At 51.8% G+C, this 26,200-nt stretch overlaps 1 protein-coding gene across 15 annotated transcripts in view; it reads left to right on the top strand.

The window, feature by feature from the left end:
• Nucleotides 1-25,810, top strand: part of MRAS (muscle RAS oncogene homolog) — a 52,525-nt gene extending 26,715 nt beyond the window's left edge. The window contains exons 3-9 of one of the 15 annotated variants that reach the window (XM_078071366.1): nt 15,057-15,210; nt 16,569-16,668; nt 17,040-17,128; nt 18,850-18,931; nt 20,258-20,325; nt 20,948-21,027; nt 22,414-25,810. In XM_078071366.1, coding sequence (XP_077927492.1) covers nt 15,057-15,210; nt 16,569-16,668; nt 17,040-17,128; nt 18,850-18,931; nt 20,258-20,325; nt 20,948-20,960 — 506 coding nt within the window. In that variant the 3' untranslated portion in view covers nt 20,961-21,027; nt 22,414-25,810. Of the gene's footprint in view, nt 1-15,056; nt 15,211-16,568; nt 16,669-16,965; nt 17,129-17,225; nt 17,544-18,302; nt 18,637-18,849; nt 18,932-20,032; nt 20,106-20,257; nt 20,326-20,947; nt 21,072-21,322; nt 21,533-22,413 lie in introns of those variants that run through there. The other 14 variants (XM_078071369.1, XM_078071368.1, XM_078071388.1 and 11 more) reach the window with 14 other exon arrangements.
• The last annotated feature ends 390 nt before the right edge of the window (nt 25,811-26,200 follow it).

Here is a 26,200-nt window from a genome sequence, read left to right as displayed (position 1 = left end):
ATGCATATAGGAGAGAGTAACACCATGCCTGGTACACAGTTGAGCTCAATAAATATTATTTCTCTATATAGCCATATTGACTTCTTTAACTTTTTCTTAAAGTAACTTTGGGTATTAGATTAGTTTCTGAGGGGGAAAAAGGTTTTCAAGGGTGATTTTTAGGAAGATTTTGTGATTTTATTTTTGTTTTTTAAATATTTTTTTTAATTTATTTAAGAGAGAGAGAGTGAGAGAGCACAAGCAGGGGAAGCAGCAGGGAGCCCGACTCAGGGCTCCATCCCAGGACCCTGGGATCATGACCTGAACCAAAGGCAGATGCTTAACCGACTGAACGCCCCAGGCGCCCCTGTGATAACATTTATAGCAGCTGCAACAGCAGGGAAAAGGGAAGCATGGCCAAAGCATTACTTTATAAGCATGAACTTGCAAAGCTTTTGTTCTGAAGCATCTGGGCTCCCCTTGGGTGCTATGCCTCTAAACCTGCCACTGAATCCAGCCTAATTTAGGGCACTGCCCACCCGGCGCCTGCCTCAGGCACAGATACCGGATTCCCAGATTAGTACATTTCCCCACTCATTTAGGTCTTGTATTAAGAAAGGGAAGGCTTAAAACATTACAGCTAAATATTAATTAATCTGGCATCTAAAAGGATGCCCCATATTTTGGGAACTTTAATCAAAGGCTGGTTGTATTTAGGCATGAATGTAACTCTGACACCTTTTGGGGCTGGACTCTTCTGGGGTGGTTTGCAGGCCTGGAATAGACAGGACTTTCCCAGGGGCATCTAGAGCCCGGACATCCTGCTTTCCTGGAGGCCATACCATCCTGGGGGAAGGGCTAAGCCTGGGATGCCTTCCAAGTGCTCTGAACTCTGGGGTTGCTCTTCTTCCATATTCAGAAAGAGCAAAAGCATGGCAGCCTGAGCATGATGATGATGATGAGGAGGAGGATAATTATGAAGGCAGTAATAATATTTATTGAGCAATTACTCTGTGGAAACCCTACACTAAGCACTTTGTATATGCTCTCTTTTAATCCTTACAGTGCTGTTTTGCTAGCTACTGTTGTTATCATCATAAAAATAGAGCACAGAGAGATTCACATAGCTAGCAATGGCTTGAACTCCCCCTTTGTGTCCTGGATTCTCTGTTAGTCTCGTTGGGTGGGAAAATCCTCTCCCACCTCACACACTGATCCCTGTGCCTCTGGGAATGGATGTTGAAATCCTGGGGAGAGGGGAGTGTGGCCTGGATTATCAGGATCAACAGACACCCTCACCTGCCCTTCTTACAACTCGCCCAAGGCCCCTCAGAGGGCTGGGTGCTCTTCCTTAGCTTGCTCAAAAAGCCTTTTCTGTGGTTGCCACGCTGAGGATTCTCACAAGCTTCCAGCTTACTTACAAACTTGTTTCTTGCTTTCTTTGAAGGGACGTCATTGCCCTGGTTCTCCCAGAATCTAAAATACAGGAGGCAGCTGACCTCAAGGGCCAGCAGCCGGGCTCCCCATTGTCTGGGACCCCCAGGCTTTGGAGCAAGCCTGCTCTGAGTTCTCCTCCACCCCCCGGGGCTTTGGGACCCCCGTCTCACCTGTCATTGTTGCAGGTGCATTTCTGGAAATATCTCCTCAGTGTCTGGTGCCCACCTCTCTGCTGTGGGCTTGCATCAGCTTCCCCATCTCCCGGCTCTCCAGCCCTCTCTCGTCTGGTCTCTGACTCTGGACCGCACCTCACACTGGCTTTCAGCTACGGGACTCACCCCACCCCAGTGCTCAGGTTTCATGCCATCAGGAAGAACCAAGCCTTAGGCAGAGTCTTGAAGTTTTGTATTTATTCTTGTGGGGTTTTTTTTTTTATTGTGGTAAAATACACCTAAAACTTAGCAGTGTAACCATTTTTAAGCGTACAGCTCTGCGGCATTAAGTCCGTCCGCCCTGTTCTGCAGCCGCCACCACCATCAGTCCGCAGACTGACTCGTCTCCAGCCGGCACTCTGAGCTCACTCGCTGTGATAACTGCCGCTGCCCTCCCCCAGCCCCGGCAACCACCGCCCCACGTTCTGTCCCTCTGAAGCTGACCGCTCTAAGTACCTCACATATGTGGGCGCGCACGGGACTCGTCCTCCTGTGGCTGGCTTCTTTCACTTAGCGCAGTGTCTTCAAGGTTCATCCGTGTTATAACGTGGGTCAGCATTTCTTCTTTTTAAAGACTGAATACTACTCCACTGTATGTATATATACCACATTCATCCAGCAGCGGACACGGGGGCTGTTTCCACTTTCTGGCTATTGTGAATAATGCTGCTGTGCACACGAGTGTACAAAGATCTATTCTAACCCATGCTTTCAGATGTTGTGTCTTGGAGTTCTCGTGTGCCTATTTTTTCTGTTAGGCTAGGGCCGGAAGGCTCCTGAGCTCTATGGTACCACCCCCCTCACCTTACACCTGAGGAAACTGGTGCAGGTGGAGAAGGGGCTCGCCCGAGGTCAGACCTAGCTAGAGGCAGAGCCAGGCCTGGGGCCTCTTGGCTCCGCCGGGCACATTCCCCATCCTGTCCTGCTTGCCTCCTCTTTGACCCAGACCTTGGTCCTGCAGGGTAGGATGTTGACCACATCCTCTGCCCACTTACAGTAGGGGCAGGTGTTTCTGGGCCTTCCCTCCTCTATGGTTCCCAGTCCTGCCCTCTGCCCAGCCTTGCATCTTCCTTCCACCAACAGAGAACAGCAGTGGGCCTGGAATCTCCTGACACCTCTTCCCACTAGGGGCTCTTGGGCCCAGTTCTGCAGCCTCTCTGTCCCCCGCTCTCCCCAGCAACAGCTAGGTCTTTGCAAAGAGTGAAAACTCCACCTCTTCTCCTGCACCCTCAGAAGCTGGGAGGTTTCCACCCTGGCTTCTGCCCAAACCTCAGACACAAGTGCTGTTGTCTTCTTGGAGTGGCCTGGACCTGGCTTTTCCCTGAACACTTGAATCCACATTCTTTCTGGGGAGGGGGAGGGAAGGAGGACATTGGAAGGGCAGCAAGAGCAAAAGGAACGTTTATTAAGTGTATTTTTCTGGTCTAGAGGCTTTACTTGAGGGGCCAGCTTCCGAGTAAGCACTTCCCCATGGCTCCCCCAACTAAGAATGGGGTACAGGCAGAGCGGGCCTATCTTTCCACCTGTCCAGCCATCCTCCCGTTTTCCTGCTGGCAATGATGTGGGAGGAATTTCCCTTTTTTCCTTTATGAGAGAACATGGCCACTGGCCTCAGATTATGAAATCCAGCCCTGCGGGCCTCTGCCTGACCCTTTATCCTGGTTCCATCAGCCATCACTGCTTGCATGCTTCCAGTAACGTGCAACTCACTGACCTCCGAGCTGCCTAGGGCAGTGCTTCCTGGTACACTGAAGCCAGATCGACCTCCCAACCCTCTCTCACTGTGGCTCCTTCCCCTTCATGGCAGTGGGAGCAGTTCCTCCTGACCAGACTTTTCTGGAAGGCCAGAGCCTGTGCTCAGGGCTTTACAGGGATTGTTTTATTTCCCCCTTGTAACAGTTCTGCCACATGGAGATTAGCGTCTCCAGCTCCCAGGGGAGCAGAGCCGGGCCTCCGCCGGTGTGCACCAGCACTGCCCTACGAGTTGATCAGATGGTGAACTACGTCCGTGCCATTGGAAGGTCGCTGCCGCCACTGTCCTCTGTCCCCGAGGGCCCTTCCCTCCTGCCCCAGCACCTGTCCCGCGGCCCTCTGATCAGTCAGGGCCCTGCAGGGGAGGACCAAGATTCAGTGAGGGGTAATAGCATGGCCAAGGTCACACAGCTGATTAGAGCCCCTTTCCTCTGACCCCGAAGCGAAGGATCTTACTCTTGCCCTGTGCCAGCTAAACCCCACCTGCCAGCCTGGCTGCTGAGGGGCCCCCATCAGCCAGTGACCTAGAGTCAGCTCAGCAAGGCTGCGTGATGACGGCGTGTGTGCAACGCGCACACCCTCCACCCCTGTCAAACAGCACAGCACAGCCAGGAGTCAGTCTGGGGGTTTGCACCCCAAGCCCCAGGTGGGGTTCCTCTCACATTGCTGACAGGTCCTATACTCCTGCAGTTACTTTCGGGTTTTGCCCTGACTTCAGAACTTCATGCCGATTGCTCTTGGTCCTGTGACCTGTTTGGGCTGAGTGCACCAGCCAGGTTAATAAGTTTGAGATCTTACCTATCCGCCCGTGCGTAGCATGATGCCACCTGCCCCCAGGCCCCAGTGTGGCCCCTGCCAGCCTGCTGTCACCCTGCCCTAGATGTGAGTTCTTCTTTCCCTCCGGCATGGCCAGCGTCTGCGCCCTCACTGGTGGGGCTTGTGCCTCAGATGGGATATACCCTCAGCGTTGCTGCAAAGCGTAAATGAAGCAACATAAATGATGAGCTCCTTGAGGGAGAGACTGTGTCCTTTGCCCACCATCGTATCTCCAATGCCAGCCTGGCGCTGGCACCTATTTACTGGGGGAGGGAGGGAATAAGGTACCTTGTGAGGGGCTTGGCACATAGCAGACCTCAGGAGATGCCTATCATTGCTGTGACTGTTCTGATATGATTTATAGTCCCAGTTATGATGGGGGCTTGGTGCTTTCAAGAACAGGCTTTATCCCACGTGCAGATGAGAGACCACCAATCCATCCGCCTGCTTCTGGGGAGCTCCAGGAGTGAGGCTTGAGCCCCTGACTTGGAGCTACCACCTCTCCTCTCCAGCGATGTGTGGATTGGCCCCTGAGTTTTGTGTACATGGATGAGTTCACTAATTCACTCAACAAATACTTCTGGGTACCTGCCATGTGTCTGGCTCTCTTTTGGGCTCTGAGGATGCAGCATTTGACAAAGTCAAGTCCCTGCTCTCGTGAAGCTTATGTTAGAATGGGAGGGACAGAGCATAAGCAAATATGTAATGTGTCAAGTGGTGATAAATGCTATGAAGGAGAATAAGGCAAGGTAAAGGAAATAGACAGTGAGGAAGGGGTTGCTATCTTACGTAGGCTGGTCAAGAGAAATGAAAACATATCCCACAAAAACTTGTGCAAGAATGTCCAAAGCACCTGATAAGGTGATGTTGGAGCAGAGATGTGAAGGATAAAGCTGTACTTATACCTGAAGGAAGAGAATCTCAGACAGAGAGAGCATCAGGTGCAAAGGCCCTGAGGCAGGGGTGTGCTTGGCCTTTTGGGGGGAATAGGTAGGAGTCCAGGGCGCAGAGCAAATGAGGGAGCACTAATAGGAGAGGTCAGAGAGAGAGCTGGGAGGCACTGATCTCATAGGTCAATGTAGAAAAATAAGAAGCCATTGGAGGGTTTTGAGTAGAGGAGGGACATAGTCTGACTGATGTTTTAAAAGGAGTGGAGAATAGACCGTAGAGGAACCAGGGCAGAATCAGGGAGACCAGTTAAGAAGCCAGGCAGACTAGGGCACCGCTGAAGGAGATAGCTAGAAGGAGTTAGCTTCTCGATGTGTTTTGAAGGAGGAAATAACAGGATTTGTGGATCCAGTATATGGCATGAGGTGCGGGTAGAGAGGGAAGAGTCTTTGGCCTGCACAACTGGTAGAATAGTTATGTTTATCAACATTAGGAAGACTGGTGAAAAGCAAGTTTGGTGGGAGAATCAAGAGTTTAATTTTAGACACGTTAAATCTGAGATGCCTTTCTCACATACAAATAGAAGTCAAGCAGGCAGCTGGATGTTGGAGTCTGGAGTAAGGGTAAGGGGAGATGTATAGGCTGGAGATGGACATTTTGGAGTGGACATGTAAGCCATGAGATGAGAGATGGCCAACGAAGCAAACGTGGGTTAGAGAAGGGGTCCTGTGACTGAGTGTGGGGACCCACCATCGTTTAGAGGGTAGGGAGATGAGGGGACAGAGCAGGACCAGTCACTTCAGTAGGAGAAGAACCGAGAGAGAGTGATGTCCCAAGGCCAAGTGGAGAAGGCTTTCCAACCAGGAGGGAACCATCAACCACTTCCGGTGTCAGTAGGTGGCCCAGAGGGATGAGGACTGAAACGTGCCCATTGGATTTAGTGATGTGGAGGTCGTTGGTGACTTGACAAGACCAGTCTTGATAGAATGACCAGCAATGAGAGTCTGATTATAGTGGGTTCAAGAGAGAGTGGAGGGGAGGAAGAACAGGCAGTGAGAACAGACAAGTCAAGGGGTGTGCCTGTAAAGAGGAACAGAGAAAGGACAGAAGCTGGAAGGAGATGTGAGTTCAAGGGGTGGGGTTTCTACTCTTAATTTTTTTGGCTTTATTTTTTTTTTAGGTGAGAGAAATTACAGTATGTTTACATACTGGTGGAAATGAACCAAAAGAGAAATGGGTGATGCCAGGGAGGGAAGGGGCCCCAATAGTAGCAGTGTCCTTGTCTGGGTGACAGAGGATGGGACTGCCCGCTGGAGGGCATGGTCTTGGACAGGAGCAGGGCCAGGTCATCCCCCACAGCAAGAAGACAGTGGTGTGTGTTGCAGAGAAAAGGGGGGGGGGGTCCTCCTACAAGTGTTTTTAATTGAGATGTAACTCACCTGTAAAGTATACAATGGAGTGTTTTTTAGTGCATACACACAGTTGTGCACCCACAACTGCCAATCGATTCACAAACCAGCAATCACTTGGGTCACCACGGATTCCTCAACATTTCCATCGCCTCTCCCTGGAAAGCTCACCCATTAAGGCAGTCATTCCCCATTCTCCCCTCCCCCTGCCCCAGCCCCTGAAACCTCTGATCTACTTTCTCTTTCCGGATTCGCCTGTTCTGGACATTTCATGTATATAAACAGCACCATATAGTAAGCGGCCTTTGAGACTGGCCTCTTTCACTCTGTGGACTGTTTTCAAGGTGCATCAACATGTAGCCCATATCAGAATTTCATTCCTTTTCAGACGTGAATAATATCCACTCATCCGCTGCTGGACATTTGAGTTGTTTCCACTTTGGGCCTTTGGGAATAATGCTGCTTTGGACATTCTTGTGCAAGTTTTTGTGTGGCTATGTTTTCACTTCTCTTGGGTATGCCCCTGGGCATGTAACTCTACGTTTCACTTTTTGAGGAAACTCGAAACTGTTCTCTGCAGTGGACGCGCCTGCCTCCTGTGGTGTGTGAGGCTCCCGCTGTCTGGGAGGTGGGTTGGTTTGGAAGCTTGTGGAATTTAGCTGGTGATCTCTGTTTCACACCCTCAGCTGGGAGTGGAGGCTGGAGGAGAGGAGGCGGTGGGAAGCGGTGGCCCCGGGAGTGGGAGAGGACTGGATGGGGATGTGTTCAAGTTTGTTGGGTTTTCGAAGGGCCCCAGAAGTTGGTGCTAGGACTTTAAAGGGAGCCAGGTGCAGAGCCATGAGCCCTCTCCTCCCAGCTACGTGTGGCCACGCAGGGGCAGGTGTGGAGTAGGTGGAGGGTTTGGGGTAAGCAGGTGGGGTGGGTGTCAGAAATATCACCTCCAGGACTTTGTCTTCTGTCTCTGTGGACCTCAGGTGTTCTGTCCTCACCCCCTCCATTTAGACCACCTCTTCACAGGCCTTGGGGACCCTGCTGGCTCCTCGCTCAAAGACAGGCTGGTGCCAGGAGCAGAGCAAAACTTGGCCCCAGACAGCCTGGTATTCCAATCTGCCTCTCCTGCTCTCTAGCAGTGTGAACCTGAGCAGGTCACCTGTGAAATGTTGCCTCCCCCCACGCCCTGAGTGGTTGTGGGAAATGGCCTTGTAGGCCAGCGCTTTCTCTCCCCATTTCTGTCCATTGCCAGGCCCCTCCCAGGCTAACCTCTCTCTCTGGGATGTTCCTGGTGACACAGCTGAGACCCCTACTGCCCCCTCTCTCTTTTCTTCTCTTCCCTCCCTAAAAGTGACATTTGTTTGGGGGTGGGGTTCCCAGCTCTTCTGAGAATTCCACAAAGCCGTGGACCGTCTCCCTGAAATAATGTGCACCCCCACATGTGATGTGTTTACCAAGTCAGGAAATCTAGGGACCTCATGAAAGGGTATCCCAAGGCCTCCTCACGCCATTCCCCCAGCTGCAGGAGGGTGGCCTCGGAAGTAAGCATCCCCTGGGGCTGGTGGCCAGCACTTCTCCCCTGATGCTATCCTGAAGTCAGTCGAGGCTGGGACCACTGCCAGAGGGAAGCATCCCCATTGCCAGGGAGCCAGCCACATCCGCCCCAGGAGTTAGCCCCCTCCCCCTTAGAGAGTCCCAAGTGGCGTGGCTTTCCACACCCTGCCAGTGCTGTGGAGAAGAAAGCAGCCCTTTTTCTGGAAACAGTGCATGGTCAATGGGTCTAGCCCTTCTGCCTGGCACCCAGCCCACTCCATACACACTCTTACCCAGAATGGGGAACACAAGAAAAATAGTCAAGTGCCCTCATCACTACCCATGCTCAGCTAGGTGCCATATTTTTATTTGAGTCTTCTCCTAGGAAGAGCATAGGCTTCCCCACCTGACTCCCCTGTAAAATGGGCATGATCACTCCTACCTCCCACCATGGTCCTGTGCATTAGAGAAAGGTAGAAAACATGAGGCATGGTCCTTGGAGACATTTTATCTCTAGAAATTGTCATCTGTATTGTTTCATATTCCAGAGCCCTTACCTCACCATGAGGGGTGCATTACACAAGTGAAAAAGTCACTTTTTCATGATTTCCCTTAAAGTTGGCAAGGGCTGATTGGACACAGCAACTGCATTTCCTATAGTGCACACATGATTTGTCTAGTCATTCTGCAAGTATTTTTTGAACCTGCACTGGGTGCTGAAGCTTTCGAGAGACCCAGGGAAATGAAAGCCTGGCTCCCCTCCCATCCCCCCCTGTAGAGCTCCACCGCACGGTGGGGAGCTGAGCCAGGCCTAGAGGCAGTGACTCGGAAAAACCCACAGAACTCACAGAACCCAGGACACACAAAATAGGACAGGTTCAAAGACAGAGGTCAGGGGCTGGGGCTCTCAGGAGAGGAGGCAGAGTGCAGCCGTGCTGGGGGAAGTGGGGGGAGGCTGGGGGGGCTCGTGACAGGCCATTCTGGTTGGAGGTCATGGCTTGTGCAAAGGCTTGGAATTGAGACACAGCCCGGCTGGTTGTGGGTGGCCAGACCCACACCCTCTGGTTGAAGATAAAAGACTGGATGGGCAGGGACAGCTGGGCCTTGGGGAAGTTGGAGTGGCCTCCTTCCCAGTGTGTGGCCTTGAGCAGATCCCTTCAACTCCCTGGGCCTCAGTTTCCGCATTTGTTCTAGGCCATGAGGAGGATTCAGAGGGTGTGTGTGTAGAAAACCCAGCACGGTGTCTGCTGCCAGTAGAATGTGGTGGGCAGGACTATTTTCAGCCAAAGAGCTCAGACTGTACCCTGGGCTGCCGCCAATGTCCCAGCCCCGAGCCCATGCCAGGGTGTGCCTCCCTCTGGCAGCCCTGAGGAGGAAGAAGAGGAGGCAGAAAAGAAGGAAGAGGAAGAGGGGACAGGGCAAGGAGGAGGGCTCAGGCGGGACCCGGGCTGGTGCCCCCACACACTGGCTGCCCGCCCGCCGGGGGCCCGGTGCCACGCCAGCTGTGGGGCTGGGCTTCTGAAATCCGCAAGATCTAAGAGCAGCCTCGGGGTTTCCACTTAAACCCTCCTTAGCCGCACAGCTGGCCCCATCAACCTCTGGGTGGGGAGACTGGGGCAGGGCAGACAGGTGCGCAGCACTGACCCCCTCTGTCTCCAAACTGTCTTCTTCCTCCTTCCACAGTCTGGCTGCCTCTGGCTGTGTCTCTTTCCCGTCTTCTCTCTCTCTCTCTCTTTCTCACACACACACTGGCACAACACCTCTTCTCCCACAGTGACTAGTACTTTCTGTCTCCGGAGTCCTCCTACCTTCATGACATCAGGATGGGAAATGCAGGCGGCATCATAATTTCTTAAAAGCCTAGCTGCCTGTGATCTTCAGCCTCCCTGGGGCAGAGCCGCTGACAAGGGGCTTGTGCCCAGGCACTTCCAGGTGTATGTGTGTGGAGGGGGGGACGAACCCCAAACCAGACTAGGCCCAGCTCAACCCCCACCACGTCTGCACCTCCCAGGTTGCACCTACCCTGCTGGGGCTCCAAGGTTTAGAATTTCCACGGCGCCCTCCACTCTCCTCTCTCCCCTTGGCCCCCATTCCCTGTGTCCTGTGTCCTCCGTGTCTCCCCATTCACTGTTTCCTCTGCCTCTCAGGCCCATCTGCCTTCATTCATGCCCAGGTTGCCTCTGCCCTGGCCCCTCCTCCACCTCCTCACAGCCTCCCCCTCCAGGCCCCTGCCTCTCCGGCTGTCACACTCACCCCCCTCTGACTGCATCTCTTCCCTCTCTGAACCTTTGGTAGATCCCCAGCACCCACTAAGTTCAAAGATTTTAGTTCAGGATCCAAGAGGCCCAGCCTCTAGTCTCCCTGTCTCCTCTCTCCCACCTGCTCCCCCATCACAGAACTTTTATGCCAGCACACCGACCCCCTTTTCTTCCCAGCCTCCAGGCCCTTGCTCATGCTGTTTCTCTGCCTGGAAGGCCTTCCCCAGACCCTATCTTTTTTATGTCAAATGCTTTTCTTTAAAGGGCAGGATCAATATCCCCTCTTGGCTAAACCCTTGCATTATCCCCTCCAAGCTGAAGGGACCTCCCAGCCTGACCTAGATTTTCCCATAGTATGTATCACTTTCTGTCCTGTGGTGTTATTTTTCTTTAAGTACCAGCCCAGCTAGCCTCTAAGTACCTTGATAGCGAGATGCAGCTTATTCTTTAACTACCCCAAGTACCAAGCAGAGTGGTGGGCACTGAGTATGTATTTAGAAGAGGGTTGGCAAATGGATGACTGAATGCACCTCTTTGGGTCCCACACGCAGGCTGCTCCTGTCCCCGGAAGGTGGGGCAGGCCTGGCCGTTACCCCACAACCACATGCCACCCCGTCCGCTTTGTTACTAGGAGTATGCTTAGGCTGTTACAATGAGCTGGAAAGTTCCTTTATTTTCTAGGCTCTGGAGCAGTTTATAGATAGATAATAAAAAGAGCTTTGTGTCATTCATGGGGGAGATTTGTCTCTTCAATTTCATCGATAATCATTGGCCTATTCAGGTTTTATATATTTTCTTGAGCCAATTTTGTTTATTTATATTTTCTTAAATTATCCATTTCATCCAGAATTGAAATTTTTTTGCTATGAAACTGCATATAGTTTTCTCTCAGAATTAAATATATGTCTAGATCCATAGTCATAGGCCTTTCCTCATTCCAAAGGCTTATTAGTCTTTTTTGTCTTTTGTCACTGGTAAGAATTGCTAAACTTTTTTTTTTTTTAATTGGTCCTTTCAAAAGTCAGCTTTTGATTTTTAGATATCTACTACTTTTCTTTCCTCTCATTTTCTTAATTTCTACTTTCATTGACGATTTCTTCTCTCTTTGGTTTTATTTTTCCTTTCCTAGCCCCTTAATTTAAATGCCTAGATAATTTTCAGTCTCTCTGGTTTTTGGAAGTGTATTTAAAGCTGTAATTTTCCTCTGAGTACCACTTTGGCCTCAAACCAGAGGTTTTATTATTGTTCATTGTTGTTCAGTTCTAAATTGTTTGTAATTTCTGCTTTGCTTTTCTCTTTAACTAGAGCATTATAGAGCAGTATAGCTTTTTAAACTTCCAAGTGGATAGTTTTTATATTCATGTTGCTGTTAATTTCTGATCTTACTGCGTATAAACAAAACATAGCCCATGTGACATCGGCTTTCCAGAATTTGTTGAAATTTTTATTTATGACCTAATATGTGGCCAATTTTTGTGACGATTTCATGTGTGTTTGAAAATGCTTATTTACTGTTTGAGTGTAAAGTTTGTTCTCTCAGATTAAGTTTTTTTTTTTTTTTTAAGTAATTTCTACACCCAACATGGGGCTCGAACTCACAACCCTGAGATCAAGAGTCGCATGCTCTTCCGACTGAGCCAGCCAAGCACCCCTCTCAGATTAAGTTTTAAAATTGCATTATTTAGATCATTACTTTTCAGGGGGCCAATTGTTCTGTCTCTCTAAGAGAGGCCTGTTCAAGTTCTCTCACAGTGATTATGGGATTTGTCTATACCTATTGTGTTTAAAAATCAGGTTTTTATACATGTGTATTTTAGAAAACATTCTTATATGCTTATGATTCATGACTTTGGCACTTCTTGATGCTTGTACTTTTTCCCATTATAAATACATTGGTTTGTCCTGTTCAATGCATCGGCCTTGAATCCTATTTTGTGGATGCATGTGGCTGACATATCCTTTTTTACCCTTTCACTTTTCATTCTTTCTGTGTCATTTTGTTTTATATGTGTCTTTTGTAGTAGCAGACAAATGGATTTTATATTGGGTGTCTGCTTTAATGGGTAGATTTAACCCGTTTGCCTTTACCACTGTTAGTCATAGTTAGATTTACATCTGCCATCTTCTTGCATGTTTCCTTTTTTAGCCTTCTGATTTTTGTGTAGTTTGTTTTTGCCTTTTGTTGGATTGGTCCCGTTTACTTTGTTCTGTTTTTTTTTTTTTTCCCTCTGATGACTAGGAACTTTTGAGTTTTATTTCTAGTGGTTATTCTGTATACATACATGTGTTTGTGTGTGTATAATTCTATTTTTTCTATCAACATCTGGATGTAATTATTATCTTTAGCCTCTTCCCAAATGAGGCAAGAAATTTAGTAGTAACTTACTTTTTCCCAGCCCCTACCCTCACATATGGATCATCATAGATTTTAGTTCTAAATTGCCATTCGTTTTCTTCAAATTGTGTAACGACATTTATTTAAACTTAACTCTTAGGTTTGGCTGTCTTCTTTGTTTATCATTGTTTATAATACCACTCATCTTTTTCTTTCATGGATCTATTTTTCACTCTGCTGAAGTATTTCCTCCAAGAATTCTTTTAGAAAGCATGGATGATATTATTTTTAAGGCAATCAATGTGTGAAGTAACCATTTTTCCTTTCCAGAGGGTCCATTTTGACTTTCAGCTCCCCATTGAATTGGGTTTTTAAAATTCTGAACGATCATATTTTCACATATCCTAGATCTCTAGTTTTTGTTTTGAACAATACACACCTTCAAAATCTGTGAATCCATTAATGACATATCACCTGAATGTCTTCTGCTGTTCTATTCACCTTCCCATCCCTTCAGCCAGATCTATGACATTTTCATCTGTTTTGCTGGTGGGATTTATTTAGTTGCCCTTGGTCCTTACCCAACGTGACACCAACTTCCACCAATAAGCTTCAGCTGGCTATATTGTTCTTCACAGTATATACTTGTCTCCACCAGAAATTATATTACCCATTCATTTGTTCACCAATCTTCCTACTAGATTGTGAGGCCCAGTAGAGCAAGGATTTTGTCTCATTCACTCTGGATCTATAGGGCCTAGAACACTGCCTGGCACATAGTAGGCTCTCACATATTTCTTCAGTGAATGAATGAATGAACAAAATTGGGTAAGCTTCACATTCATTTATTCATTCAGCTACTATTTGAGTTCTGTTGTGCCAGGTTCCAAGCAGACCAGCCCCTACCTCTGGAGCTGACAGTCCAACTGGGGGCCTCTTAAATGCGCAGGAAGGACAATGTGCCATAAAGGGTTTGTACAGGGGTGGGGAGAGTCCCCAGGAACTCAGGCAGCAGAATGAGTCAGAGTCAGCTGGCCAAGGTAAGGGGAGCAGGAGAGCAGGGGTGGTTGGGGGATGGCCTAGAGGTAGAGAGAGCACCCCAGGTAAGGAGAACAAGCTCGCTCCAGACCCTCGTATAGGGCTTCTTTGTGTCAGGCACTGCTCCAAGGGTCTTAGTATTGTTTTTAAAGATTTTATTTATTTATTTGACAGAGAGAGCACAAGCAGGGAGAGGGAGGCAGAGCGGCAGGCAGAGGGAGAGGGAGAAGCAGACTCCCCGCTGAGCAAGGAGCCCAATGCTGGACTCGATCCCAGGACCCTGGGACCATGACCTGAGCCAAAGGCAGATGCTTAACTGACTAGAGCCATCCAGGCGCCCTGGGTCTTAGTATTTTAACTTAAAACAACCCTTAGGATTCTCATCGTGGAAATAAGGGCACAGAGAAGTGAGCTTGCCCAGGATCATACTCTAGGAATGAAGAACCAGACTCAGCCCAGAATCTGGCTCCAAAATCTATAGCCATCAGCTCCACTGCCTCCAGGGAGAAGGAAAATGGGTCTGTCAGAGAGTAGAGTGAGCTAGGAAATGGGAAAGGCTGGATGGTGAGCAGGGGTTTGCAGGATGCTGCGGGGCTTTAGCAGGCCTGAGGGGGTCAGGCCTGTGCATCTCAAAGGAAAGCCCCCAGCAGTGGCTGTGGCCACTCTGAAACAGCCTGGGGGGAGGATTTTATCTCAGCAGGAAGGTAGCTGAAGGGGTGTGGGCTTCAGGAGTCCACGGGGTGGAGGGAGGGAGAGGGGGATGGATGTGTTGGGAAGAGAGCCTTTGCTGAGATGGTTCCCCCCTCTTTCTCCCCAGCTCTTCCTACCACCCTGTGATAGCCCCATCCTAGGGCCAAGTGATCCTGGCTCTCAGAGGCTTCTCCTTCCCTGCGCAGCCTGCCTGCTATCTGTCCGCACAGGGACTGAGGACCCTACCTGACCAGCCTTTTCAGGGCTTCCCCAGTGCATGTCCTGGGGCTCTCCTCCCTAGAGGCTGCAAGGTAGAGGCATTGTTTCTATCTTATATAGGAGGAAAAGGGGCTCAGAGAGTCAGGTAACTTCCCTAGGAATCAGTTTGTAAGGACCAGTAGGGATCCAAGCCCAGGTGTGGGGGGCCCAGAGGGATTTTGTGGCAGAGCTGATCACTGGCTTTATGAGGCTTTTCTGTAGACAGGTAAGTCCCAGGGGGCAAGTAAGTTGGAATCAGCAGGTCCACAAATGAGTCTGTTCGGGCCTCACGCTTGGAGGGGTCTGAGGCCCTGCTGGGTCTAGAAAGTCGTGCAGCCTCTCATGGGGCCAGCTTGGCTGGAGCCACCCTGGGGACAGCAGAAGCAGCATGGGAGTCTGCAGGCCATGGGAGCTCCACCATGGGTGGTGACAGCCCCTGAGTGGCCTCATCCCACCCCAGTTCTGGACACAGCTGGGCAGGAGGAGTTCAGCGCCATGCGGGAGCAGTATATGCGCACGGGGGACGGCTTCCTCATCGTCTACTCGGTCACGGACAAGGCCAGCTTTGAGCACGTGGACCGCTTCCACCAGCTCATCCTGCGCGTCAAGGACAGGTAAGGGCAGCTGGGCCAGGACGTCCTAGCTCCTGGCTCAGAGCAGCCTCTGTCTGTCTGTCTGTCTGTCTCTCAGAGTCTCAGGTGAAAGCTGAAACACAGAGGGGCAGAGCTGAATTCACACATCGGTCCCTCCGCCTCCTACCCCAGTTCTTTCGGCAGGGCCAAACTGCTTCCAGGGCCTTAAGTCAGCCCCCTCCCATCTCTCCTAACCAGTCCCCACTGATGGCCCCAATTTAACCAAATTTTATCACGTTGAAAAAAAAGTGAATTTCCTCTCCGGTATGCATTGGAAGTGGTTACATCACATTTGACTGTGAGATTTACAAGCCCCTAATCAAAGGCTCATTTTTTTTCCTTAACATTATATGGAGTAATTATTTAAATAATTGATAGTTTCTTTTAAGCCTAACTGGTCTTTTCAGTTAATTCGCTCTTAAAGAGGCCACATAGGAGAGTAAAAGGACAAATTAATTAAGAAAACAGCAAGCTTTGAACAAATCTCAGTAAATTCAGAAAAATCCAGTTAACACCTGTTCCAATGGCAAAGTGTTAATAATTTTACCAGGTAAAGGGATACACACTCACACACACTCACATATATACATAAAACTCAGAGCCGTAAATATAAGTTAAGCCCCTGACTATATGAATTTCAAAAGAGAAAACATAAATGACTCTGAAGTAGGAAAATATTCGACCTTTTGGCTAACCCAAGTGCAAGGGAAAATAATAAAGTATTATTTTTCACCTGTTAAGTTATGAATTTTTTAGATGAAAATGCCCAGTGATGTTAAAGATGCTATAAGACTGGCATTTCTTTCACCTTTGGACAGCAATATGGCCACATGCGTCGATGGGACTCTTTAAGGCAGACGTGCCTTGTGATCCCACCCTTCCTCTCCTGGGAGCCATCCTGCTTTTGCAGCTGCCATTTACTGAGTGCCAGCCCTATACCAGACATGGGCCCTGGGGCTCTTTCCCAGCCCCTGCTGATGGCCCGCAGCAGCCCTGCATGGGAGGGAGATGGGAGGGAGCAGGTCCAGGAAGCCAGCCCCCTGCCCAGCAGCCTCTCGGGAGCCCTCTCTGATGGTGCTGAGCCAGGGGTTTCCCGGGGTGGGGGGGGCAGGGGGGACCTCTTTGCTCTCCCTGCAGTAAGCCTAAACCTCCAAACCAAGACACAGTCCCGGGGCCCCCTTCCCCTGCCTGGAGACGCGGAGGGAAAGGGACTCAGGAGTCAGACCCAGGCCCACTGGGGAGGCAGTGTGGGCTGCCTTATGCCTGAGGTGTGGCTGTGTTGCCTTCAGCAGGCGTGGGGGCAGTGAAATTTCATGAGCTGCTATTCCTTTATTCCCCAGAGAGTCCTTTCCGATGATCCTCGTGGCCAACAAGGTCGATCTGATGCATTTGAGGAAGATCACCAGGGAGCAAGGAAAAGAAATGGCGACCAAACACAATGTAGGTGGCGTGCATGTGCGTGTGTGCACGTGTGTGTGTATGTGCTGGGCAGTCAGGGTTGTGTAGGAGGCCGTGCCCATCACTCCTGCGGGACCTTGGGCCTCCTGGGTAGTGGGTTAGATCCCGCAGAGAGGCCTGGCAGGGCGTATGTGATGAGGGCTATGTTGTGAAACAAAACAGCAGACTTGAGAGAAAACACCCTCTTATCGGTCGTGAGGAGCTCTGATGGGGGGACCAGGTCCCTTCACAGTGGCCTGCGAGCTTGGTGTTCAGGCCACCTCCTGGCCCCCAACACAGCAGATTCATCGCTGGGCTGTGCAGAGGGCTGGCTTCTGTCGAGTTCTCTGAGCCAGCCGCCTGATTATGCTCAGAATCATCGGACCAGCGGCAGTTCACCGAGCCCTGTTCTATGCCAGGCCTTGTGCCGGGGAGCGATCACTCCTTACCACCACATGCTGAGGTAGGTATCATGATGCCCATCTTACAGTTGGTCAGACTGAGGTTTGCCCAGGCCGCACAGTGAATATCAGTGGACATCTTTGTTTTCTTTTTTTCAGTTCATTGTGATGCCCCTTTGCCCTCTGGAAGTGCTGGGTGGGGTCACCGGGCTTCTTCCCACCCCTCCCCCGCACAAGCACAGCCCAGGCCCCTGGCCTCATGGGTCAGTTATGTAGAAGTCCACTCTGCCTGCTGGGAGGTCTGCTGCAAGGCTGCCCCTTCCCTCTGCCCGGTGGGCCCAGCTCTGTGAGTAGAGGAAGGGGGCTCACTGCAAGTTACTTATGCTTGTCTCTGCCTTCTGCGTCCATTCACATGTTCGTGTAACTGCCCTAGGCCCTGGGAAATAAAACTCCTGGCTTTATGGTGCTTACTTCTAATGACAGGAGACAGATAATAAACCAAGCAAATTACAGTGTGACATGTGCTATGGAAAAAAGTAAATCAGGGAAGGGGGTCAGGAATGTAAGGTGGAGGAGGATGCTTTTCCAAATAGGGTGGTCAGGGAAAGCCTTGCTAGGGAGGGTGCATTTCAGCAAGGACTCATAGGAGCTGAGGAGGAAGCCCTGCAGATCTCTGGGGAAAGAATGTTCCAGCTGCGGGAATAATCAGTGTAAAGGCCCTAAGGCAGGAGTTTGAGGATCAGCAAGGAGGCCAGCTGGAGCTGGAGTGGGAGGGGTGGGGAGCAGGAGGCCAGGTCAGAGAAGGGCTTTAAACTTTATGGGCTTTTGCTCAGAGGGAGAGGGGAAACCATTGGACGGCTATGAGTGAGGAGTGATGACGAGGTCTGGCTTATGGCTGCACAGCTTCTCTCCGGGGGCCATGTTGAGAAGGGCCCCGTAGAGGCCAGTCGTGGGAGCAGGGAAACCAGTTAGGGGCTGCTGGATAACCCAGATGCAGGCCAGCACGGCCCAGGGTGGTGCTGGTGAAGGTGGCAAGGAGGTAGTTGGATTCTGGACGTGTTTCTAAGAAAGCCAACAGGATATGTGCACAGATTGGATGTGGGGTGTGAGAGAAAGAAGGTGTGGTGGGTGATTCTGTGGTTTGGGCGTGAGCAACTTTCAGAAGACCAGAGTGTCGGTAACTGGGCAGGAGAGACAATTGGAGGAAGTGTGTGCGAGACAGGCGCTTGGTTGCAGATCTGTGGAGGCTGAGGAGCTGAGTGGATAATCGGATCGAAATGCCAAGGCGGCAGTCAGATACAGCATCTGGGGCAAGTATTGGCAGCGGCAGAGTGTGGATGGCATTTGAAGCCATAAACGCCAAGGGAGCAGGTGTAGATAGGGCAGGGGTCCCAGGACTGAGGCCGGACACTTGACCTAGTGATGCGGGGAGGTGAGGAGGAAACCACAAAAGGGCCTAAGCTGTGGGTGACGCATGAGGGCCAGAGTGGGGCGTCGTGGGTGCCAAGTGAAGAACATGCCTCAAGGAGGAGGAGTGATCCACCAGGACAGAGCTGCCCCACGGTCTCCAGAGGAGAGCTGGAGACTCACTGCTGGGTTCTGAACAGACAGGCCTGAGGAGCCGGCTCTGTTTCCCAGTCTCAGGCTGCCTCAGGCCTCTCATAGACACCTCTGTTCGTCCCTTCCAAGCATTGGGGGGGTGGGGGGGGTGGAGAGCGGAGCCTGCCCGGCCCCCGCCGCTGCAACCTGGGCCTCCAGTCTCTCAGCCGCGTTTCTCCTGCAGCAAATGCCACTACCTCATTTACCATTTGACCAAGCGACTCTGCGAGCTACTATCGACAAGAGGCTATTTTAGAGCTCATAAGGCAAGTTCCTCTTTAGCTGCCAAGGCGGGCGCCCCACCCGGCGCCGGAAGGTGGCATTTCCTAGCCCTGTGGTGGAGTCAGACGGTGCTACCATTTAGTGCAGCGTTCCCTTTAGTTTAAGTCTCCTTGCTACTGAAATCCTAGAATTCCAAGGACCCAGATAATGCACCCCAGCCTTTCTTCAGTGGTGGAGGCAGGACCCCCAGAAAGAAGGCGGAGGGCGCCCGAGGACCTGGGGGTCACTACAACTCCTGTACTTCTGAGTGGTGGGTGGGGTGGCACCAGCGGCGGTCTCAGGCCCCTGGAACCGTGCCCCTGCTGAGCCGGCAGGGCCACAGCCTGTGAAGGGGCTCCCGGTGGGTCCCAGCCCCAGCTACAGGCAGCTGCCTGCCCCTGCTCTGGGTGTGCGCAAGGAAGCACGTTGCCCCGGCCTCACAGGGTATCACAGGACTCTGGCTTCTAGGCCCTAGCAGGGGTGCCCTCCGTGCCTGGGAGGGGTCCTGAAGCTGACCTTGGCACCCCTAGCTGTCCGTGGGCGGCCAGGCAGGGAATGGAACAGGCACCTGCTTCAACCCTTGATTCTCTGTCGGCTGCGGTGTGGCTCTGGGTGAGCACATCACCGCTCTGAGCTCACAGTGTCCGCCCGAGGCACAGTGGAGATACTTGCTTACCTCCGAGGGTGAAGGTGGGGAGTAAGTGAGCTCAGGGCTGCTGAGACCTGGCAGGGGAAGGGCCCAGAGGCGTCTCAGTCAAACAGCCTACAGGGGAGGGCAGTGTTCTTTCAGTTTATCAGAGACTCGAAGATTGGTTGGATGACTATTTGAAGAGTCTCAGCCTTGCTTCGTGTGCTCTGCCCTTTGCGTCTAGCCGGCTACGAGACCTCTGCCTGTGGCCACAGTGATGTGCGACGGTACTTTAGGATGTGTCCTGGGCAGTCGCCTACAACGTTCTCCTCTAAAGTAACAGCTCACCTTGTCACACAACACCCCCCCCCCGCCCCGCCCCGCCCCATGCATTTGAACTGCTGGTCATTTTTATTTTCTTCACTGGGCTTTTCTTTTTTGAAAGTGTTATAATGAAATGTCTTAATTTTGTAACCAGGAAAAAGTTATGAAATACACCCGAGTTCTTCAGTCTGACCACAGTCGGCCTCCCTCTCTGGCCTGGGGAAGCCTGTATATTTTGCACAAACCCCACACTCTCTCCACTCAAGCGGGAGTGCACACAAAGCCTTCCCACCTGTGTGGGGTCCCTGACGCAGGAGGAGAGGTGTGCTCAGAACTGCGTCCTGACCTCATGCAACCTTTGTCCTCCTCCCCGTGCCAGCCCGAGACTTGGGGTAGACACGGCCCTCAACACCTGTCCTCTGGGGGTCACCTGAGCCACATCTGCCGGTGAGCTGCTGTCCTTCAGCTGGGGTGATGATTCCTCAGGGTCAGACATGCAGGCACAAGCCCTCTGTGAACGTGGCCGAGCTCCCGGACTCGTAGATGCAGACCAAACAAGAGCTGAGCCCGGCAAGCCTGTTGGGGGCAAGGAGGCACAGACTGGCTAGGGGTCACCGGGCTGCAGCGTCCTGCCCGTGGCCCAGCCTCGCTTCAGCCTCTCCCACCAGAGTCTGCTCTGGAGCACCCGGGAAGAGGCAGAAGTCACCTCACGGTGGAGAAATAGGCCTCAGAAAGAAAAAAGAATAGCATCAGAACCTATTTTAGTTTGATAAATGAAACAGTCTTTAGTCTTCAAGTATGTAAAAAGATCTTTTTTTTTTCTCTATTTTTAGGGGGCTATTAAAGATCTCTATGACTAGAGAATAAAAGGGAATTAGACAAGCTGTCAAAATTTTCCACCCTTAAGGAGCAAGACGCCACCAAGGGGCTTGAGGTCGTTGGCGCCAGGGTTATGTGGGGGTCTCTGAAGGCAGGTGGTTCCTTGGGACCCCTGACAATCTGCAGCTTTAGGGAACGGGGCTTTGTGGACCTCAGTGCTACTTTTACCAAGTTGAGCTTTGCCTTCCAGATTCCGTACATAGAAACCAGTGCCAAGGACCCACCTCTCAACGTCGACAAAGCCTTCCATGACCTGGTTAGGGTAATTAGGTGAGCATTGCACGCTCCCCCAGAAGCAAGCCCTCTGCAGCAAGGTGGGTCGCCGGGAGGACTGGAGGGACGTGGCTTCTTGTTCCAAGGCCGGGGCCGTGCACTTCTGGGCCTGTTTTGTATTTCTTATCCCTCCACCCATTTCTTTTCCCCGCCCTTCCCATCTTCCTTTGCACACACCCCCTCACTCCTCCTACCTGTGGGGGAAGCCCGGAGCTAAAGGGAGGGGCCTTCCTGCCTGGGGTGCTATAGCTCAGCCTCCTCTCCGGCCTCCTCTCTCCTCTCGGCTCCACAGCTCGGGCTCCCTCCACCTGCCTTGTGTGTTCTCCCAACACCACACCTGTCAACACCATAGGAAGTAGGTCCGTGTCCTCTCCACCGCCCCGAGGTCAGAGCGCCCCGTGACAGTTCACCTGAGCCACCACCGTTCTGATTCCTCAGCTCAAGTTGCTGGGGCATTGCACACGCACCCGCTTTGCAGACCGCACACCCTGCCAGGCTTCAGGTGTGGTCGGAAAGCCTCGTCAGCGGTCTCGCTGCATTCCTTTACAGTCAGGGTCCCAGCCCGAACCGCCTCGTGCTTAGAGGGCTGCCACAGCCTCCCGGCTGCTCCCCTGTCACCCATCTGCCCGTTTCCAAAGTCTGCACCGTACGGAACAGCCTAACCCGCGGTCCTCAAATATCAGGCCCTTAGTGTGAGGCCATGTGCTGCTGAGCTCTACGGCTGTCGGTTAGTCGTGAACTCACGGGCAGGGCCCTGGCAGAGTGCTTTCCCCCTGCTGCCTGTCGGCGCCCCAGGACACACACACACACACACACACACACACACACACACACAGCCCTTTCCTCATCAGTCCCCGGTGTGCACTGTGATAGCGCAGCCCCCCCTTTACGCCGTAGCTGGTGGCTCTGCACTCGTGGAAAGGTCTTCTCGTGGGCATTTGGCCTCCCGTTGGGGTACGCGGCCCTGCCAGGAGCTGGTGGTATCTTGGCTATGGACCTGTAGTTCCAGGGCAGGCTTTAGACATAGGAATAGTTAACAGAAAACATGCAAAAAACTTTTGGACTCAACGGGCTTGTCATTTTATTTAAAATATGAAACATAAAAATAGAGGCCAGTACTGAAGAACACGTAATGTAGTTCACGATTTAAAGAACTACAGCCACAGCGTGATGTCAGGAATTCTCCCCAGCAGGGCGACAGGCTTTGCTCTGCCCTCCCTGCCTTCCTGCTCTCTCTGCCCCAGAGACAACTGGCCAGGCCAGGCCCTCCCCCAGCGTCCAGAACAGGCCTGCCGCCTGCACACCCAGGCCCCGGGGGGAGAGGGGCAGGGAGAAGCAAAGCCCGTTCTGACTTTGTTTTTCTGCCTTTCCCTGTCTCAAAAGGCAACAGATTCCAGAAAAGAGCCAGAAGAAGAAGAAGAAAACCAAATGGCGGGGCGACCGGGCCACCGGCACCCACAAACTGCAGTGCGTGATATTGTGACGGGCCTGAGGCCCTGGCCACAGTGACCGCAAACTGGCTGGCCCTCGGGGCCCTCCACTGCCTAACCGCGCTGAAAACCATTTCTAACCAAGACCCTCGGCCCGAGGACCTGGCTCAGGAAGGGAGGAAGGGAGGGTGGGCAGGGAGGAGCGAGGCTCCGGCTTTGCCAGAAGGGCACAGGCTTTCCCATGTCTCGAGAGAGACAGGGAAGCAACGCTAAACAGAAGCAGCATCCAAGCCCCTCACGTTGACTCAACCCAGTTCCTCCCCATCTCTCGGTGGCTGTGTTGTTTCTTTGAAGTACACAGTATTAGTGTGATGTGGAAGTGTGTGTCCACAGACAGAGTACCGAACAAGCCATGATCCACCCCCCACCCCCCTGCCCCCAGCCCAGAGTGTCTGAGCCTGGGGGGCTTTTGTAGATTTTTAAATTATTTTAGTGATTATTATTTTATTAAGGGGGTCTGTGCCCACGGACTGGTGGAGCTTCAGGGCTTCAGCAGGCCTCTCTGAGAACATGTCTGGAATACTGTTGTTGTTGTTGTTTGTAACTGAGTTTTCCCAGCAGTGCCAAAACTCAGCTCAACATGCAAGTGGAGGGACCGAGAGCGCAGACGTGAATGAGGACGGTGGCCGGAGGCCGCGGGAGGAACAGCCCACTCCCGGCCTCCAGACCAGACAGAAGAGAGATGCGCTCACCCAGAAGGTTTTACTGTGCCCGAGGGTGCAGGTGTTAGGAAACGGAGTTTTATTTTGCTGAGCGGAGAGGCTGGGGCGAGCATGTCTGTTTTCGGAAGGGTTTTCATGATCCTGGACATGCATAAGTTAGGTCAGCTGACTGGCTTTGCAAAAGCGTCCGTTCACTTGGCCGACAGTGCGGATTGAGTTCTGTGCTCTCAGGGCTCTCCCGGATCTGTCTCTTCCTGCTTTCCCACCGTCTGTGCTGCCTCGCGCCTCTTGGACACAAACACGCGGACGTGGGCATGTATGTCTCAGCTCGGCCCAGTAAGCTCACGTGGACGCCATCCAGAAAGCTCTAGTTCATGCTGAATCTTAACCAAAAACCATCCAATACTGTCGTTACTAAGACAGCACCAAGACCTGAAGCCATTTTCCCTTTGAGTCCACTGACTACCACTTCTTAAAGCCCAGTAAATAAGCAGACCCCGCTAAGCATTTGCAAACTTAGGATTCGCTTGCCTTTCTGGCACACACTTTTCTTAGCCTCTTGGATCTTAACCATAACATATAATTAAAGGAAAAAGAAAGGTTGGGGTGATGACATGGCCCCCATACACCTGTTCCTATAAGGGGACACTCCCCCAACTTCCTGAAGATGTCACTTCCTTCTCAGGTGCTGCTGGTGGGATCCAGAGACTGGCTTTTCCCCAGCCAGGGAGGGTGGACCACAGCGGGTGGACCCCAGGGAGGGCAGCCGCGACCACAGTGCCCACCCCTCCAACAGAAGGTCAGAAGACGAGCTCGTGACCTCATTTTCCACTGACAAATCAGATCACTAGGCAAACTAGAGCATCCCTAGCAGGTGGCCTGGCTACTCTTTAGAGACAGAAACCCTGAGAAAGTGAACACCCCACGGGACCTGGAGACACCTGGCATCTTCTCTGGTTTTGAAAGCGTGCTGCGTTCCTAACTCAGCAAGATCACCAGCACCAGGGGGCCCAGCCGAAGAGCGATTCTGTGTCGAATGAAATCACGGGGACTTCAGTTAATTGGAAAATCAAACTTCTTTATTTGTCTCAATGGCCTTTTTTTCCCTGACCCTGAAAGGAAAGATAACAAAGATCAGGCACTTCAGAGTGTCCCAAGGTCCTATAATGTTAATGGGTGTTTTAAACACTAACAGGACAAGGCTCTTTCAGACACTTCTGCTCCTCTGAGCCGAGTCTACTGCAGCCCCGTGTGCAAAGGAGAGGAGGAGGCGGCAGCAAGACAGGCGGGAAGAAGTACGGAAGGAGAGGCTTTGCAGCGAAGGAGTGGTGGGGTGGGAAGGGAAGCCGAGCACCCAGGGCAGTGGCCACTGCTGGAAAGCTGCTACTGGGCACGGACCAGCACCAGCACGCCCCTGCCCCCTGCCCTCTGCAGAGCCCGCAACTCCTTGGCAGCCCTGAGTGGGGAGTCCTGTTGGAGGCAGATCAGCTGACCTAGAATGAAGCCCTTAGCCATGAAGGTAACCAGACACACGGGTTCCATCTGCTTCTGGCCCCTCCCCCAACACGGGCAGAGCTTCTGCCCACCCTGGCCGCATCTTCCAGGGCACGTGTCCTGCAGTCAGCCCGCACCTCAGCTCCACAGTGCTCGAGGGACAAACTGGTTAAGGAAAGGCCAGCTGCTGCTGAGTCAGGGGTCAGGCTTCATCTTCCATGACCTTGTGTTCCCCAGAGGTGAGACAGATGGATAACATTTTTCAAAGACAGTTCTTTGTGTTTTAGGGAACTGTGGGCCCTTGTAGCAGTGGGGGCTTCCAGATAGGCCAGAATGGAGTGGACCCTGGGGCATCCCAGTACAGTAGCTTCTCCATGGTCACGTGGCAGGGTCAGTTGGAACACCAGTTGGCCACACTACTCCATGACTGAGGAGTCCAATGGGACTTGTGTCTTTGGTGACATTTTGGTGTTTCCATTGGTTTTCCAGACCACCTGAATAGTGCTACCTTCACATCCCCTGGAACACACCCTTCCTGAAATCCCCTCACCCCATGCCTTTGCCACTGTGTGCTCTCAAATTTTCTCCTAAAATTTTGACACCCCCCCCCAATTAGAGGGCTACTTTTCTACCCAACAGGTAATCTTAGCCATCTTCCCCACCCCTCCAGCTGGGGGCTCTGGCCACTGACTTCTCCTATACTTGGCCACACAGGGGGCACTTGGATGGTTTCTCTTAGGACTTTGACCCCACCTTGTGTTGTTTGCTGTGGAGAGTGCCTGGTGGCCTAGTGTGGCCAATCTCACTTTCCTAGGAGACATGACCCACTAACACATGGCAGCTCTGACCCAAAGGCCCCTGAGACGTGCGACGGTAAATCTGGAACCACAGACAGATTCCCTCCATTAAGCAGCCCATTGGGTTAGAAATTCCATGTTGGGTTTACATAGAATGAAAGATACTTGAATTGTTGAGTGCCCGTGAGCGCACAGTTTCTACTACCCAGTATTAACAGATGGCTATTGTTGTGAAACAGGAGTGATGCCTGAGGGTCTCGATGATGCTTGAGCCTTTTATGTAACTTTTTATTAAGTCTTTGTGTATCTCAACTCATTAATAAAGAAAAGAAGAACACTTGGCCTATTTCCTCTTATTCAGATATTCCTAAACTGTTGCTGAGAACGTTGTAAGTTGTCCGTGTCTGCCGTGTAAGGAGCACCTTACAGAGCAAACCTAAAGTAGAGAGGAGACCACTGGTGGCCATGAGGAGGGTCTCCTTCCCACCTGGAGCCAGAGGATGAGGGCAAGTGAGCGTGGTGATTAGAGACACAGCCTCTTGGTGTCTGGCAGCCCTGGGTTCGAGTTCTGTCACTGACCTTTGCGTGCCTTTGAGCAAGTTCCCTGTTTCAGTCTCCAGCCTGCCTGAGGACTGGGTAATAGTGTGCACCCCCTAAATAGACTGAGGACTGAAGCTAGGCTGTGGTACGGATCTCAGAAGTGGCGCTCTTTGTAGAGGACACTGGG

The sequence above is a fragment of the Halichoerus grypus genome, chromosome 1, assembly GCF_964656455.1.
Source record: "Halichoerus grypus chromosome 1, mHalGry1.hap1.1, whole genome shotgun sequence".
Classification (NCBI taxonomy): Eukaryota; Metazoa; Chordata; class Mammalia; order Carnivora; family Phocidae; genus Halichoerus; species Halichoerus grypus.
Note: the sequence above shows the minus strand (reverse complement) of the source record. Positions and strands in the feature narration are given on the sequence as shown.